This window comes from Vigna unguiculata, chromosome 10 (genome assembly GCF_037176805.1).
Source record: "Vigna unguiculata cultivar grain cowpea cultivar isolate G323 ecotype 2 chromosome 10, ASM3717680v1, whole genome shotgun sequence".
Lineage (NCBI taxonomy): Eukaryota > Viridiplantae > Streptophyta > Magnoliopsida > Fabales > Fabaceae > Vigna > Vigna unguiculata.
Genome location: NC_140801.1, coordinates 49,894,030 through 49,913,444, shown reverse-complemented (window position 1 = coordinate 49,913,444; position 19,415 = coordinate 49,894,030). Strand labels below are relative to the sequence as shown.

The 19,415-nt window shown below is 26.6% G+C and overlaps 1 protein-coding gene across 3 annotated transcripts; it reads right to left on the bottom strand.

Annotated features, from left to right (window-relative positions):
- Positions 1-4,624: 4,624 nt before the first annotated feature.
- Positions 4,625-9,316, bottom strand: LOC114166976 (metal tolerance protein 1-like). 3 transcript variants are annotated; one of them, XM_028051861.2, is made up of 4 exons: positions 9,194-9,316; positions 9,026-9,073; positions 8,497-8,623; positions 4,625-6,020 (listed from the first exon to the last, which is right to left on the bottom strand). In XM_028051861.2, the coding sequence occupies exon 4, from the start codon at positions 6,018-6,020 to the stop codon at positions 4,761-4,763; it is 1,260 nt and encodes a 419-aa protein (XP_027907662.2). In that variant the 5' UTR covers positions 8,497-8,623; positions 9,026-9,073; positions 9,194-9,316; the 3' UTR covers positions 4,625-4,760. The 3 variants fall into 3 exon arrangements, with proteins under 3 accessions (XP_027907662.2, XP_027907660.2, XP_027907661.2); XM_028051859.2 differs by lacking the exon at positions 8,497-8,623 and having other exon boundaries at positions 9,194-9,314; XM_028051860.2 differs by lacking the exon at positions 9,194-9,316 and having other exon boundaries at positions 9,026-9,154.
- Between the last annotated feature and the right edge of the window lie 10,099 nt (positions 9,317-19,415).

Genomic DNA, 19,415 nt, shown 5'->3' with positions numbered 1-19,415 from the left:
CATTTATATATGATGATGCAAATCCTGAAGCTATGGTCAGAACATGGTTTTTAAAAAGAAACCCTAAATCTAATAGTCTAATCCAAGTTTCATCGATCGATTGGGCGGAGTTTCCATTTATTTATATATTATAAATTTATTTCATTTTTAATCAATATGAAATTTTTGATTTTCTTATATTATAATATATATAAATTGAACTTGAAATTAAATATTTATAGATATTTGATTGATTGTGTATGACCCAACATAATAAAATTTAGGGTTAAATATGTATCTGGTCTTTCAAGTTTCAGTAAATTTTGGAATTAGTCATTCTTCGAAATTTTATACAAATTTAGTCATTCATCTTTAGAAATACATGGATTTAGTTCTTTTACCAAATTTTGTTAAGTTTATTTGACATTTTAAACACATTTTATGATAATATTTGAGTTAAATTGAAGCAAAAATGTGTCAAACGGTATAAACAATTCAAATACTATCATGAAATGCGCTTGAAACGTTAGATAAACTTAACAAAATTTGGTTAAAATGACTAAATTCACGCATTTTTAAAGATGAAGGACTAAATTAGTCAAAAGTTTTGAAGATGCATTAATTCTAAATTTCACTTAAACTTGAAGGACAAAAAGATATTTAATCCTAAAGTTTATAGAGGATAAACTTTTAAACAACTATAATACTATTTTAAAAAATATACTTTAAATCTAACTCAGTTTTACAAAATTGATGTATAAAATAAAATTTACACTTATTTATGTATTATAAATTTAATTTATTTATAATCGATGTGAGATCTAACCATAACTAAGTTGTTAAAATTGAAGATGAAAGTTGACAGATAAGATAGAAAAAATGTGGAGGATAGTTGATTTAGCAAGCATATGGTAGAATGGGATAACCTGGTATTAACCACGTATGAATGTAGGAAGTGTGGAACATGGGACAACAATAGTTGGCCTCAAATTCTACATACGTTATCTGGTTTTGTGAGTGTGAAGGATATATATGAAGATCTTGCAGAAAATCTCAAACCGAGTCATAGAGTTTCAATTTGCAAAAAGAGTCAAATAAAGACAAAGCATGTGCATGGAAATCCAATGTCTGTCATAGATGCATGCTTCTCAGCCATTCATGCGAACACTCTTCAACAATGATTTATTGTGTGTCGTATAAGGCGATTTTCAGTTTTTTCTGCATTTCCTTCTATACAGGTAACACCCTTTTACACTTGTACCGTACATTTATATTGTAAAAAATGAAAACTTCAAATTATATTTATGAAAATACAGTTATATTCTTAAATATCATTTACGTAATTTATAATTTATCTACAATTTACTCATTATATTGTTTTGGAACGAAAATGATTATTTTGATTAAAGGATGAAATTACTTAGGGTGTGTTCCTTTGTGTAGATGGATATGAGGGAGAGTGTGAAGATGGATTTGTGTAGATTTAGGTGGATGAATATTTGTGTTTTTTTGAGTGGATTTAGAGGGTAAAGTGAATGAATTTGGAAATATTTTTTATGAAAGTTAGTGAAAGATTTAATTGATGTGATAGATAAAATAAAAAATTATAATAGATAAAATTTTGTAATTACTAAAATACCCTTGATAAAAAACATTAAATAAATTTTAAATTAGTTAAAATATAAAATTTTTAAAACTATCACTTAATAAACTTTAATAAAAATTAATAAAAAATCAATGATTATATTATTATAATTATTTTTAAGATTATTATCATTCAATATAAATTATTTATTATTATTTTTAATTACTATATATTATTTATTATTATATATCTTATATTATTAATTATTATAAATCTATATTATTAATTATAATAATTATTACACAAATATATATATATATATATATATATATATATATATATATATATATATATATATATATATATATATATATATAACCGGTTACATCTTATATGTATAATAAAAATAATCATATATAATTATTAATAATATATATGTAAATTATAATTTAAGAATAATATATTTTATAATTATAAATATTTAAAATATTGTGAGAAGAAAAAGTTTTGAAACTGGTTAAAATTGTCAAAGTGTCTATTATCGTTACAAATCTTCGCATTTTGAAAGGATAAAAATTTTGTGAAATCTCGCAAATCCATCTGTGCACATGCTTTTAAATCATCAGAAACGAACATAAAAATTTTATAAATTCATCCGCGCAAATCAACGGATTTATACAATCTGCGCAAAAGAACACTGCATTAGTGCTATACGTCACAATAGAAATGATATACCAAACCATAATCGTTATCTTAGTGGGTCCAAAAAAATTGACTAACATTTTTAAAGACGATAAACCTACAACTAAATATATCATTGAATTTATGTTTTCATCGACAATTACCAACATTTAACTTTTGGAAATTATTTATAGGACCAAACATATATGATAAAAGTTCCATATTAACTATCAAATCCATAAACAATAATATTTTTGTGGACAAAACTTAAGTGTGTTTGTGCTATTGATTCACTGTGTTTAGTACTAAAAAAGAGAGAAAAAGATGAAAAATTGAAGAATATATATACACACACCTGTATATAAAAGAGATTCTTTTTTTTTTGTGTGTTTATATTTATTTTTCAAATTTACACTTTAATATGATTTTTTAAATTAAAATAATTATTTTACAAATTTTACCATTTCTTTAAATTTAATCATTTTTTAATTTGATAATTTTTTGAAAATTTAACTATTTTTTAATTATAAAACCACCTATAAAATAAATAATTTTTTAACATAAAAAATTATATTTAATTTCATAATTATAATAATTTTATTATCTTTTATTATCATAAACAAGTAAACACATATGATAAAGATGGTATCATTTTTTTTTCATTTATAACGTTTTACACTAATATAAAAAAAAAATTTATGGGAACGACATCCATCTTTTAAGAATAATTTGTGTACTAAATAAATTAAAAGTAAAAAAAAATAACTACATATTTTTTCCTTCTTATCTATATTTTTAACATTTGAAGACAAATTACTATTCTTCAATTATACTCTTAGTTTAATTAATATGAAAAAAAGAAAAATTTGGTTATGATAAGAGAAGAAAAGTGTAATATCACATAATGTACAAAACTAAACTGAGATATAATAAACAACTCATCTAAATTGCATTAAAAATAGAAAAATAAACTACATATTTTTTTTCATGCTATTAATATATATAATGAAATCATATCATTGTCGTACGACTTCACCCGTAACTTTGTAAAAAGCTAACCCCATTGATAATTTCCAATCTTTATTAATCCAAAATGATAAAAATTAAAATTCTAAATTTGATGATTAAAGATAATACGAATAAGTTATACATTATATATAACTAGTATTATATATAATTAGCGAAAACACATACGCTATAAAATGAAAAAGTTACAGGTCAACAAAAGAGATAGAAAAAGTGTGGAGGATATTTGATTACAAGAGAAAAATATTAAAAATATCCATATACAAGCTGAAGTACACTATGCCAATGTCACGAGAACAAAAATTATAATTAGATTGTAAGAATTCAAATTTATGATATACTCATGTAAATATCATGAAGAACAATTTTATTAATTATAATGTAAAGAAGTTGAGAATTAAATAAAAAATCGTGAACTTTCTAAATATTTAAAAACTAAAATTTTAGAAGAAAAAAAAGTAGAAAGATCAAAATCGGAGATTTATTTTCTTTTAAAAAGAAAAAGAAAACAATTAAATTTAACTTATGAGATATTATAGTGAGTTGTACTAACAACTTCCTTTTAAAAGAAAAAACATTATAAGAAAATATCCTTATAAAACTAATTTTAGAAATAATTATAATTTTACTGTAGATGCCTTGGGTCTGAGGGCGGGAACAGTTTGGGATGTTTTCCCTTGTCTGTACTGCTAGCTAAGGTCTCAATACTCAGCACATGTGACTTCTCTTCCAATAAATCGTACTTCTGCCAAACAAAAAATCACTTCAATTTGTAGTTTTCTTACTCGTGCCATCTTATTGAGGGTATAATATCTTGTATAGTAACTTTACACCTTTTCAACAACAATCAATCATACGTTGCACAACACAAGCATTTGCAACATTTTATTTATTTTAACTCTTATTCAGTCAGACGTTGACTACAGAGTCTTGTCGTTGTTCACCAAGGACACCCTAAAACCTAAAACTTGGTGATTCATCAAAATACCGTGTGCTTGTTTTGAGGGAATAGAACCTATGATTCCACACACATGCTTCTTCTGCATTTTGAATTTTGGCAAAGCAAAGCAAAGTCGTGTGCTAAAAGAGTTTCGCTCGGCAATAAATTTAGTACCAGCCAACAATAAAACAGACAACTGAGAAGTTTTACAGTCTCATGTATGTGAAGCACAACAATTGTCGGTAATACACTCCAAAACACAATAATAGTGGCTCATCTGTTTGGCACGGGATTAGATAGTAGCAAATAAAGTTTCAAACTACTTCACAAATTTCACATGATTTAAGTAGGGAAAAAAACAATAAAGCATTTGGCAATAATATCAGAGATATACTTGACATGAGAATATGTAATGAAAGAAGAATAAAAGAAAGTATTATTGCCATAGAGAAATTTAAGTTTCAGAAGCATAATTCCCCAAAGTCCAACTAAATCCTTCCCGTCTAATCTTTCACTAGCTATCACGAAATATTCAATGGAAAATGAAATCTAGCGCTCTATCTGTATGGTTACATGACTGATGTTATAGACCCGTTTGATGTAGTCTATAACGTTGTCCAGCACCAGGTCTGCATCTGCTTCACGTCTGATTTTAACATGACATGCTAGTAAAACCTTTCCAACTGTAATGGCCCATATGTGCAGTTCATGAACAGCCACTACGTCTTCAATATCCAACAGCCCCCTTTCAAGCTTAGTAGCATCTATCTCACGAGGTGTGCTCTCCATCAGCACTTCCAAAATATTTCGCAGCATATTGATGGTTGTCACCAACACTATTACTGAAAATATTAGAGTGCAAATTAAATCAACTATTTGCCACTCGGGTTTATACCATATTACTGCTCCACCAATCATTACTCCAATACTCTGGATAGAGTCTCCAAGGACATGGAGATAAGCCCCCTGTACATTTATGTTCCATTGCTTCTTCTTCTTAGTTTTTGATTCATCAAGAAGAGATTGAGTAAGCTCTTGGTGATCATGATGGTGCAAGTGATCTTCATGAGTATGGATATCATCTTTTGCATGTTTTTCCCCGTGATGGTCTGTGTGATCATGTGTGTGATGGTGCTCATCTTTTGCATGTTTTGCATCATGATGGGCAGAAACTGTAAACCCATGACCGTGGCTGTGGCCATGGCCATGTCCATGTCCGTGTCCCTCGTGCCCATGTCCATGTCCATGTCCGTGACCATCATGTCCATGGCCATGATCATGACCCAATAACAAAGCCATGATGATATTAACCACAAGACCGAATGCGGAAACTAAAAACATTAAGAAACCATCCACGCTTTGAGGACCAGCAATGATTCTATCAATGGCTTCATATACCAGAATACCAGCAAGCAGCCATATTAATTGGATAGAAACCAAGGCACCAAGAATTTCTATTCGGAAAAATCCATATGACTGGCGAGGTGTAGCTTCCCATCCAGCAGCCCACAAAGAAAATAAGGAGATGGCAAAGGCAGCAACATCAGAAAGCAAATGTGCTGCATCAGTCAGTATAGCAAGACTGTTAGCTTTGATGCCACCAACCACTTCAACAGTCATAAAAATAACACAAAGGATCACTGCCATAAGGAGCTTTCGCATAGAAGTTGATCTTTCTTCAGAATCCTTGGAGATGGATCCGGCATCTGCAAATCCACATGGTGCTTCCCCACAAATCTTTCTTGCGCCATCAGGAAGATCTCCACTGATCTCAATAACTTGCGTTTGCTGAGAGCTTTGTGCTTCCATCTACAAAAAATATAACATTTCTTGAGTTAGAGAAAAAACATAATTCTTCCAAGCATTAAACAGAAACAAGTAAACATATCAAATATCAATAAATTTTTACAGTACTCAGAGACAATTTGATCCCACGGGACACTACTCCAGCAGTAGAACAAGTATCTAAAAAGAAAGCTGGCCAAAAAGTAAGGTTTATTGATACCAAGCTGACCAGCTGCATCAACCATTATCCAATTGCACATCTATGACCTATATTAGTTGCAATGGAGTTATGAATCAATTAGAGCTCCCAGTGACATTCTTTAATTTTTGCAGTAGCCCACATGATCTGTGTCTCTTTGTCTATGCTTAGTTTTTAATAACTAGGCAAAAATTTAGTAGTCTGAGTAGAAAATCAAAGTCAAATATGATCATTTTGAGAGAATGAAATGTAATTCTTTTCAGTGAAAGAGTTAGATACAATCCCTTATGGGCAGAGTCAATTGAGAAAATTGCGGCACAACTCTCATATTGGCAGAGCCAATTGAGTAAAATTGTGGCACAACTATACCAACATAGATGCTAATAGAAAAAAATAGTAAAATAAGTAGACCTCAACCAACTGTGCTTAAAGAATTGAGTAATGCTTAAATCCTCCTAACACATACTTCTTCTACAAACCCTCCTAATATTTTATAGATAAAGTACTAAAGGAAAACAAAAATATTCAATATGTTGGAAACAAACTGTTAATATCTTCTTAGTTAGAAGAATTGTTTGGAAGAATACGACCAAGGATGTAGAAATTTTCAAAACAATACATATTTCAAATCACCATTTGGCAGGGAAAACATTATTGACAAATAGCAAAAATTAACAAAAGAAACTGAAGGATAAATTTGACGCATACAGTATGAATATTCCCCTTTGGACTATGAATAGAACAAAAAGAAAAAAGGTATATTCCTTTTGCATTCAAAAGATACTTGCGTCTCTATGTTCAACTATAGGCAATTGAAGCTATACATCAAACCCCGGGTCAATGTAAACTGATAAGAACCTTAAGAAAAGTACACATCAAAAGTTAGGTGTTGTTTGAGAGATAATCAAGAGCTTATAAACCCTACAGTAAAATCCCCCTCTTCAAATGGGGGCTTTGGATGGTGAACACAAGGATCTGGAAGATATGGAGAAGATGCTTGAGAAATGGAGAATGGAGGCACAGAAGAGAGGGATGCCTACGAGCTACAGGTCAGGAAGACAGAGGAAGTTCACCATGAAAACTCCCTTCGTTTCACAATGATTGTTGATTAAAGTTTTTTAACACAGATTAAGAAGAAGAACAAGTATAGCACTTATTAAAACAATTTTACCGACCTAGCCTCACTTTTTCAATAAATGCATTTCTTTGAATGAGAAAGAGAGTAAATAACTTCAGTATAAATCAGGGCGGGGCAAATTAATACTTCATTGAAATGTAAGATCAAAAGAGAGTCAATTTGGAAATTTTTCACATAGCCTGGAATTATTGTGGAACAGAGGAAGTGCTTAGGTTGCTGTGTGTATTCTGTAACAGTCAGATTCTCAATCTGCTTAAAACCATGATTCAGATGACTAGTGTAGAAGGTTGCTAAATTCCAATTTGCTCAGGCAAATATGCTTCAGAACAAAGGAAATCCTTTTTAACTTGAGGTGAGCAAATGAGTATGACTGTGAAACTGTAAGGCACAAAATGAAACTCCTACTAGAGAAAGATACATTAGGAATAGGTCAGAACATACTGTGACTAAGAATCCGTAAAATCAGAAAGCCTTATTGAAATTGCAATCCCAGCTCAAATACTTATAAAATTAAGAGCTTTATGATGTAACAATCTATGATTAGAAATATAAGGGCATTGATGCATGATAATAATTAGGGTGATATGATTGACTAATAAATTTAGCTAAATATATTTTACATACAGAATTTTCGTTGCAATTCCGTGAATGAAACATGACAATCTCACTACGACTGACTAATTTAAATGAACTAACATAGGAAAAACAGATTTAAAACCCAGGACTTAAGAATTTCACTACAAAACAAATAATTAAATGCAAGCAACTTGTAACATACAATAGCAACATTTTCCCATTGATTGCCAAAATGAACAAACTCAGAAAGAATGAAAACTTTAAGCGAGACAAGCTTTAATTCAGACAGATGTTCGGTGATGTGTTTCATTAAATGACAAGCCCCAAAAAGGTTTACATTCACAGTACGAGTAGGGATTGAACAAATAGTATCACAAGTGTAGGAAAACCCATACGCATCAATCATAAACATCAATTCCTTTTCAAATCATTATTCACAAAATTATGCAACGCACTCGTTAAGTAGGCAACAAAGTCAATGAATCACAAACATACTCCAAAAATTCAAATTAACATGAAACATAAATCTACACCAAAGAATATCAATACAGAAGAGGGGGGAGGGGGGGAACCGGGACAGCCCTTACAATCCTTGAAGCACAATTTTTTTGCAAAATAATCAAGTCAGCAAAGAGCAAGACTATTAAGTGGTGGGTTTCATTAGTCAACACAACAACAGTAAGCTCCGCCGTCAAGAACTGAGTATATCTACATCTGCATGGAAGCACTCAAATTCTCATATGAACAGAGATAAATAAACGATGCAAGAAAACACGAAGCATTCGATTCATTTGGTGACTGAATTTCATGTACAACTGTACTCGCATCAAGTTCTGAGACGGAATAGAACCTTCAAGGAACCCGACAAAAGAAATTTGCAACAGCAAAACAACAACGAGGGTTCACCTAAACCACATTAAAATTGAATTCCAAAATAATCCCCAGTGAGAGCCACCAAAATAACCGAACCACTAATCACCACGCACGCATGCAACACAGCCTCAAATCACAGGCATTGAAACAAAACCAAAACCACAAAATAAAATTCGAAAAAGAAAATGGAGAAAGCAAGAAACAGGTATTCACTATCTAGCTAAGAAAAAAGTGAAGACTCACTTGGCCTTGGGTTTAGGGTTCTGCCGTCGTGAGAATGGAAACGCGATTCTACGAAAATTTAGAAAAAAATGAATAATGGAAGAGGGTATAAGAAAGGTGATAAGGGAAAAAGAGATGAAAAGGTTGAAGAGAAAAAGGATTAGAATAAAAATAAAGGCACGGACCCACCTTAACAAAAATGGGCGCAACCTTTCTGGATCTCTCTCCCTCTTGGTTTCGTGATTCTGATTCTGAATCCTTCTTTCTTTCCCAGTCTTATTTTAGCATGGGTTTGTTAAAAAATATCCGTTGTCCAAATTTTTCAGAAATAGAACCATAACAAATATATTTTTAATATAATTATTCTAAAAATCGATGAATTTATTATATATTTTAATTTTAAAATAAATAATTGCATAACTTTTTGTACTTATATTAATTACTCCAATTTGGTGGACATATATTGTAAATTAAAATCTTTAACGTCATCAACTAATTTTAACATAAGTTTAAGAGGATTTTGATAAAAGGAAAAATAAACTTTTTATTTTTCAAAATAATTTTAATTAATCTCCATTGTAAAAGACCAGCGTAGTGGTGTACGCATAGTTAAATATCTACAAATTATTTAAATTTTAAAAATTAAAAATTACAAAATGAACTTAGAAAATCAAAAAATCAAATGAATTTATTATATATTTTAATTTATAAATAAATAATTACATAATTTTTTTTTACATTTATTAATTACTCTAAGTTAGTTTACATATCGTAAATTAAATTTTTTAACGTACTAATTTTAACATGATTTTAAGAGGATTCAAATAAAAGGAAAAAGAAACTTTTTATTTTTCAAAATCATTATCGTTATAATTATTAATTCTCCGTTATTAAAGACCGGCATAAACATAGGTATCGTAATTAGGGATATAAAAAAAATTGTATCCACATGTGTGCGTGTATATATATATATATATTCATAGATGATATGTATCAGATATTTTTTTATACTCATATGTTAATATGTTAATGGAGTATGTAAGGGTATTATAGTATATAGTATATGTATCCATTATAATTTAATTTAAATTAAAAAAATTAAAAAAATATTATTAAAACATTAACAAATTAATTTTGAATGAGTTATTTTTATCCATTTGTTTTAAAAATTCTTCATTTAATTATAAACTATCATTTAATATTATTTAAATGGATTATTTGTATTTTGTTTGAAATTTATGAATGTTATACATTGTATTTTTTTAAATTTATGGTTAAAATATGTGGTTAAATATTATTTTCTTTTCTAAATACTTACGAATACCGTGGATATTAGAAAAAATGTGTGGGTACCCACATGCGGATACTCACACAAATATGAAAACGGATATAGGACGTATATTTATCCAGCGGATAGAATACGAGCTCTTACCCTACCCTCGTTGACATCCTTAATCGTAACTATTAACACGTTATTAAATATCTAAAAATTATTAAAATTGTAAAAATAAAAATTGAAAGAGTAAATTTAAAATTGAAATATATAGTAACATATATAATATGGACAAAATAAATTTTTATTATTGAAATAAAAATATTAAAATAATGTTGTGTAAATAATTTTTTATTATAAATAGTTATTTAAATTAAAAAAATATACAATTACTAAAATAATAAAGGAGTAAATAATTTTTTTATAATGAATAATTATTTAAATTTTAAAAATAGTACTAAATTGAAAAAATTAAAAAATACTTTTTATCATAAATTATTACTTAAATTTAAAAATAGCAATTAGAAAGAAATACCTAAACGAGACATATAGTTATTAATTATACGTATTTATAGATAAAAAAACGATTTTAGTATGTCATTAATATTTTAAAAATGCTTATGTGTATTTCTGAATAATAAATAAATTATTTATTACACTAATTTTGTTAAAATATCTTTATTAGAATTGAGAAATATTTTCATAAAACTATATTTTCCAAAATAAACTATATTTCCTAACTTCTGACTAACTTTTGAGGTACTTTAATGGAGATACATTTATTATAAATCGGAATTAAGTATAAGTTTATTATAAACGAAGGTCTTTATTTAGTATAAGTATAAGTATTTATTAAAAAATAAGTATAATTATGATGGAGATACATTTATTTAGTATGTCATTGATATTTTAGAAATGCTTATGTGTATTTCTGAATAATAAATAAATTATTTATTACACTAATTTTGTTAAAACATCTTTATTAGAATTGAGAAATATTTTCAAAAAACTATATTTTCCAAAATAAACTATATTTCCTAACTTGTGAGGTACTTTAATGGAGATACATTCATTATAATTTAAAATTAAGTATAAGTTTATTATAAATGAAGGTATTTATTTATTATAAGTATAATTATTTATTAAAAATTAAGTATAATAATGATGAAGATACATTTATTTAGTATGTCATTGATATTTTAAAAATGCTTATGCGTATTTCTGAATAATAAATAAATTATTTATTACACTAATTTTGTTAAAACATTTTTATTAGAATTGAGAAATATTTTCAAAAAACTATATTTTCTAAAATAAACTATATTTCCTAACTTGTGAGGTACTTTAATGGAGATACATTTACTATAAATCAGAATTAGGTATAAGTTTATTAAAAATGAAGGTCTTTTTTAAATAATAAGATTAGCATACAACTTATTTTGTGATAAAAGTTGGATTTGGTAAATATACATCGTAAACTTAAAAACTTAAAAGTTTTTATATTTTAAATTAATAAAAATATTAATGATTTTAAAACAATTATTATGAAATATAGGTTTATCTGTGTTTTAAATCTTTGTTAAATTTGATAATTTTCTATTCAACTAATTATAAATTTTGGTGGTATTCAATTAATTTAAATTTGTATATTAAATCCTGCTATTAACTTTTCTTGTTAGATGGGTTATATGGGTGTTAAGTACAATCACATTACTCATATCATTTTATTATATTTTTATTTTAAAATTTAAAATTTTATAATTTTATAATTTTTTTAATTGTATAATTTTATATTTTTATAATTTTAATATTTTAATTTAAAATTGTATAATTAGAAAATTATGATATTATGAAATATAAAATAATGATATATTTTTAATTCGTATTAGAATCATAATTTCATGATTATACAATTTTGAATAAAAATAATAAAATTATAAAATTATAAAATTATACAATTATAAAATTATAAAATTATAAATTAAAAAAATTAAAAATTCATAATTATAAATTAAAAATTTTAAAATAAAACAAATAATAAAATAATATATGGTGACAACTAGTCATATGATGTAATAAAATAATAACAACGTCATTCTTAATGTATTAATAAGCATATCATCCCATTAATAGAAAAAAAATTACTTGCTAGAACTCAATTAAAAAAAATTATTGAGTGTTCAATATAACACAAAAATTATTTAAGAATTTAATTAAAAGTTTTCAAATTTAGCATATAATTAAAATATAATTAAACCTAAAATATATTAAATTTATCTTATATAATAAATTATAATTGAATGAGAGGGTGATCACAAAACAAAACAAAATTGACCTAAAAGAAGATGATTAGGTTACAAAATTAAAGGTGAAAATGCGACGGAAAAATATCACTGGAACATGGAGCAGCAATGAAAAACCTTAAACGAGATATTGCTTATGATCTATGGATTCAATCTCTTCTCTATTTTTCAAATATATAACCCCTAAGTTTTACATCATGAAGAATTAATTTCTTGAATATTTTATGAAAAAAAAAACAATATAAAACATATTTATCAAGAAAGTTAAAGTTATGTTTTTAATTATACTATTTAGCCTAGTTGACTTGGACAAATTTATTATAATAAAACTTAATTTTGTACGTTTATTTTTATATTTAATGTGCATATTTGTAAAATATTAATGATTTTAAAATAATTATTATTAAAAGATAAAATTTATCTTATATAATAAATCAAAATTGTATGAGTGTAAACACAGTACAAAGTATATTTATCAATAAAGTTAATGCTGTAATTTTATTTTAATTATATTATAATTTATAGATTCAGACAGGTTATCTGGCCAAATTTATTATAATAAATATCAGTTTTGTACAGTTATTTATATTTGTATATTTACATGTGTCTATTTGTTTTGATTTATTTATCACAAAACATTTTTTTTTTTTAAATTAGTTCAGTAACTCTCATCCAACTAATTCTCTCAATTATGCCGTGTAGATTTTTCTTGTCTAAACAACTCACATGTTTGGCATGACTCTCATCCAATCAAAGTGTTTTACACTTTAGTTTTATACTCTAAATTATAACTCATTTCTACTTCCAATTTATTCGAACTCTAGAGTCCATAATTTTAATTTAACATTTATTGAATTTCTTTTAAATATGTCTTTCACTAATCATGACTATTTTTAAACACTTGTGATAATCTTAGGTAAAGGCAAACTAATATCAAGCTTTTTTTCATTAAAATTTAAAAATAAGTTTTTTTTATCATAATTAAAAGCTAAGTCGACAAAAAAAAAGTGTAAAACTTATAAATATTTTTAAATGTATAAAATTGAAATAAATAGAAAAGATACATTTATAAATAAAATATAGATGTTCATTTTATTTTATTAGAAATCTCATCTTTCAAATATGTATTTATAAACTCTATTTAATAGTAGAATTTGATAAATACTTTGTTTTGTTGCTATAACATATTCATGAGGAGAGGTTGCAGTTGAAAGATTAAGATAGTTTGTCTATGTTTTTGAATCGATTTCTCTTTTTTCTTCCCTTTAAATTATGATTAAGGAGAGTTTTTATAAGCATTTAAATCGAGGGAGTTTAATGAAGGTGTTATGAATATGTTGGCTAGTATACAAGTTACCGAAGAAAAAGTTATTTTTTTTAGAATTTATTTAATTAGATATTGTTTATATACAAGAATAATTTGGTTGTGAGATTGTGTGTTTGTTAGAATATGATTATATTTTTTTTTTTTCAGATCAGAGAGTTGAAATATTAAGAAAAGATATTTTGGAAGGACGATAAAGAAGGATTTAAGATGTCTTTTAATAATATTAACTAAAGAAAAAGGTGTTGTCGATTAAAGTAAAGAGAGTTAATTAATTTATATATTATTTTATTGTGAAATGATATATTCTAATAAAAATTAACTAAATATTTTGTTTGGATATGATAATGAATTTTTTTTCATAATTAACTAGAATTTGTAAGGAGATTTTTAGAGTTGGTTGGTTGGTATGGTAGGAGAAAGATGTACACTGGTGTTGGTTATTTAATAAAAAGAGAAAAAAATGTGGTGAACGGATGTAAAAAAACAAATAAATTGAGTAAGTGTTTTTTTTAAACGAGTTTTGAGACATTCGTATATTATATTATAAACTTCATAAAAAAAAGCATGATATATATATATAAATTTCATACAAGAAAAGCATGATATATATTATATTATATTTTTTTATTGTATGTAAGAATATGTTATTTTACATACAATATTATATATACTTTGTAATGAATTGGTATATACATTTATATTATTATATTAATTGGTTTTAGAAAGATGTTAGCTTAGATTTTAGAAAATCAAGTGGAAATAAAAAAGGAATGATTTTGTCATATCATAACATGCGTCGAGCAGTGATTTATTCACCAAGAGCTATCTAAGCACAGGTTTATGAAAAAAAAAGTATAAAGATAGGAAATGTTGAAGCTTTTAGAAATTTGTTGAAGCAGTATAGGTATATTGGAAGCTCCTCCAATTATTTCGTTGGTTTAAATAATATTATAATAAAAACATGGGATGCAGTTTTAACATAGTTAAATGCATGCTATGGGGAAGGCACATGTGTTGGGGTTGGGTACCCATAATTTTTATTTAGGGGCTGGATTAAATTATGAATAGGTGCTGAGTTAGTTTTCTAAGCGATGTAGGCTCAATCATGTGTTTTTTTCTTAGTGGTTAAGGTGATAAAATTGAAGAGATATTTAGTGTAGTGTAGGGGCAAATGACGCAATTTTTTTTTCTATAAAAAGAAAACTATGTGATACAAATTGGTTAAGGGGATGAAATTAATTAATGAAAAAAAAAATTGGTTAAAAATTATATTTTTGTGTCAAAAGCCGTTTGGAGACTTCTGCGAAATAAGAAGGAAGAGTGTGTTTAACTCTAAAAGTGAGTTAGTTTGGATGGTAAGTTACACGCGAGGATTATGTTGACGATTGAACCTCTTCAAGTGAAATTTCACATGAGCTTGTTGTCAATGAATGAGATAATAGACATTGTGAATAATTATTTAATTATGTGATATTGAATGATTTGATAATAAATGCTTGGGTGAGGTGTGATATGATAATTTTATTAGTTATATAACTTATGTTAATTATTATGTTATTTTAAGTTAGCTCACCCTTGTATGTTTATGGTTGTGGTTTCTATCTGTGATGATCGTATAATTTGTCTTATACAATAGCATATGAGGTTGCAGATGATGTTATAGATGCATTGCAATGAGGATCTTGAGTTTGCATTCAGAAGAAAGTTGTTTATCTCAAATGTATTTGGAATAGTTTTAATTATTGAACACTTTAAAATGTTTTTAGTATTGAATATATTTTAATGTGTGAAACATTTATTTTATGAAATAAATGAAATTTTCATCTTCAATTTTTTATGGTGAAAAATGAATATAAAAAAAATTATAAGTATTTTGGTAGCATCCTAACGCGGTGTTATAGGTTCAATGGATTATACCATTGAGTATATGTAATTTTCACTGTACTAGAAGGGTATAATGATGTTAACTAGATATCTGATTTAGATGAGACAAAATCAATCAGTGGTTAAGTATTCACACTTAGGGGTAGTGTGATTACATAAAGATAATCCAGGAAAACATTATTGCTTGATCAACAACGAAATATGAGTTTGTTGCTCTTGAAATGGTTAGTTGTGAAGTTGAGTGGTTGATGAACTTCTTAGCTAAATTCCATTAGGAATGAAACCAACCCCCTCTGTGTCAATACATTGTGATTACCAATCAGTAATAGCTAGCTAAAGACTAGAATAATTTACATTGGCTATGTGAAGTTGAAACAGAATCTAGCAGATCCCTCTGACAAAACTCCAGGGAAGAAATATGATTTTAGAAACATCAAGGGAAACGAGACTTAAGCCACTTAGAAACAAATAAGTGAGGGTAACCAACCTTTGTGATGGAAGATTTCATAAATAAGGTTCATAGGGGTAAAATCAAGTCACTTGTTAGTTCTGATAACACTAAATTGATTTTTATTTTTTAATTAATTATGTTCATTCCTATAATGTGTGTGAAAGTGTTAGAGTGCATTATTGAGAGGTTAAACTTTGCAATTAAAATTCAATATGGTGTAAGAATTTCAGTTTATTTTTTTTTAATAATTTTTATATCCCTTACAAGTGGTGTATGATTTGCAGCATATACTTGATGAAATTACCTATATGGGTGTCAAATGGGACCGCTTGTATGATATCTTAGCAAGATCTTTAGGGAACTCATGAATATTGTGTATGTGCATGACCTAGTAAGCGCAACACAAAGATAACAACAAGAATTGTAAGGATGTATGTGATTAATAAACCGCTAACACATACTAAGTGTTTTTGGTTCATATAGCTTATTATACCAATTACATTGCATGGTAAATATCTAAGTTTGGTTCATATAGCTTGTTACACCAATTCTGATGTATTACATCTTAATGATACCCATAATTTTCTTCTTTTATTTCCTTCTCTTGCCCTTTTCAATATGTGGGAGATTGTTATATATCAGAGTGTTGCAAAAGGGTCGCAAAACCCCTGCGATTGGAACAACAAAGTTATTTTTCTCTTTTCTGTTAAGGGCAGTTCTATCCGTACAAGTAGCAAGTTGTTGTGATATGTTTGCGCAATTTTGGAAATGCTCACCCGGGGAGGTTAGCATTAACTTCACATCCACAAGTCATGGGAACTTGGTTTCTCACTAGATTTTAGCTGCGAGTCATGGGTTTGGCTCGTCACAAACCCCTTTCTCAATCGAATAAGGGTTTGTGCTTCATTTAGAATACAACACATTCGAGCTTTCAATCTTCTCTTTTCTCTCTCTGTTTTCTCATCTCTTCTTACCTCTCTATTTCCTTTTTATTATCTTGAGTTTAATTATTTACTCTTTTTAGAGTTTCTTGCTAGTTCTATGATCCTCAAAAGATTTGGAAAGTTCATTTTGTATATGCAATATACCGCGGATAAGTCCTTAATGACAGTTATTTTACACAACTCATGAAGTCTTTTTTGTTTGTAATTTCGTCAGCATTTATAATACCACTTTATGTACCGATTCTGGATCCAACCAATATAAATTTTTTTTGAAATTTATTACAAAATTATCATCGAATCACTGTGTATATCGATTTTGGGTTAAATCTATATAGAAAGTCTTTAATTTTATTATCAAAATGTCACTGATCATGTCCAATTTATATACTAGTTGAAACTATGACCCATATAAAAAATCTTGTAATATTTACAAATATTAGTTCATTTATTATACCGACTGGATTATAACTTAAATAAAAATTCATGTAAAAGGTTTTTTTGCACGTGTGATCGTGACTCTATTTATGTTACGAGATAATATAATAATAAAAAATATTCAATTATCTTAGTGATTTTCAAAATATATATACAAATGTATTCTATTAACCAAAAATACATAAAAGAAAAAAAAAACTCTATATTCATACTTAATCTCACTGGTGTTACTGATAACAGCATAATATCATAAACTACAGTGAGTAAATCATAACAATTTTTTTGTACTTAAAATATAATAAATGAATTATTTAAATATATTACACAACATGATATATTATATGACATATATCAATCAAACATCATTTTCACTCCATATAATACTGTAATATAAATTATTTTTGGTTCACTATTATACAAAAAATACAAGAATTTTAAATTGTACCTCAATAATTAAGATAAGTTTGCGCATTATTAAACACCTTTTGAAAAACTTTTATTAACTATATCCCACTATAGACTAATAAATGACTATCATGAATTTATTAGAAGGTCGATCACCAACTTCCCAGGTGGTTTGTTGCACCTACTTTGTAATAACAACACATGCATTTCTCTCTAAATATATCATTTTACTCACTTTTTTGTATATTTTAAAAAGTAAATAGTGTGTTCATTAACACGTGAATATGTTTTTGTGTTCTTATTTAAAAAGAAATTGCTATATGTGATAAATTTATTAAATTAAATATAATTTTATGTATAAAATTTATATTTTTAAAATATACAAAGTTTAAATTCAATTTTAAATATATCTCTATTATTTCTTTTGAAATAGCTTAAATCAATAGATTTTTAAACCCCACATACAATAAAAGAATGCATGCATTATTTATGCGAATATTCAAACAATATCAGAGTGACACAGGAGACATAAATTGTTTTGACCACATATTAATTTTAGTCAACCTTGTTAGACTCAAAAATAAAATTGATGTGGAATAAACATTCCCTAAGAAGATTCAACTATATGCAAGCAAACATAAATGCCACATGCAATGAATTTTAAGATAAAATGTATATTTAAAACTTTAAAAATTTATCCTTAGAATTATTGTCATTAATTTTAAAAACTAAATCTTTTTTCAATTACTTGTATTATTTGTTTGTTTGATACGATTTTATTTTCTTGTGAAATATGATTAGTTATTATTAATTATATTTTTAAGATATAAATTCCAAATATAATTCGATCTTGCAAAAAATTATTCCTAAAGATATGTATGCACTTTTATATACTATAATTTTTTAATAAATATAAGATCTTCAACCCACCTTTTATATTAAAACATATACATATTGAGTAGAAATTAAATAATCTAATAATAGACCGAAGATAAATGACACGATAAATTCTAATAAACATATCATATCATAACGTACACGTCGTGAAATTAAATAGTTATTAACCCGTTAACAATAAAATTTAATAAACAATAAATTTAAGTAGAGTGTGTTGATATTTACTAAAGAGTGTATTTTTACAGTTTTAAATAAACTTCGAATAATATCATATATTTCAGATTTATTGAATGTTTGAACACTTTTCTCATTGATATGCTCCCGTTCAAGTTTTTTTCTAATATGACATTTATTGTCGTTAATTTTTTTTTTTCATAGTACACATTAAATATTTACGAATTAGGTGAAGATAAAATAATTAGAAAAAACAATAACTAATCTTAGTTATCTTACACTCTTAAATAAATAGATAAATAAAAACATTTTAACAGT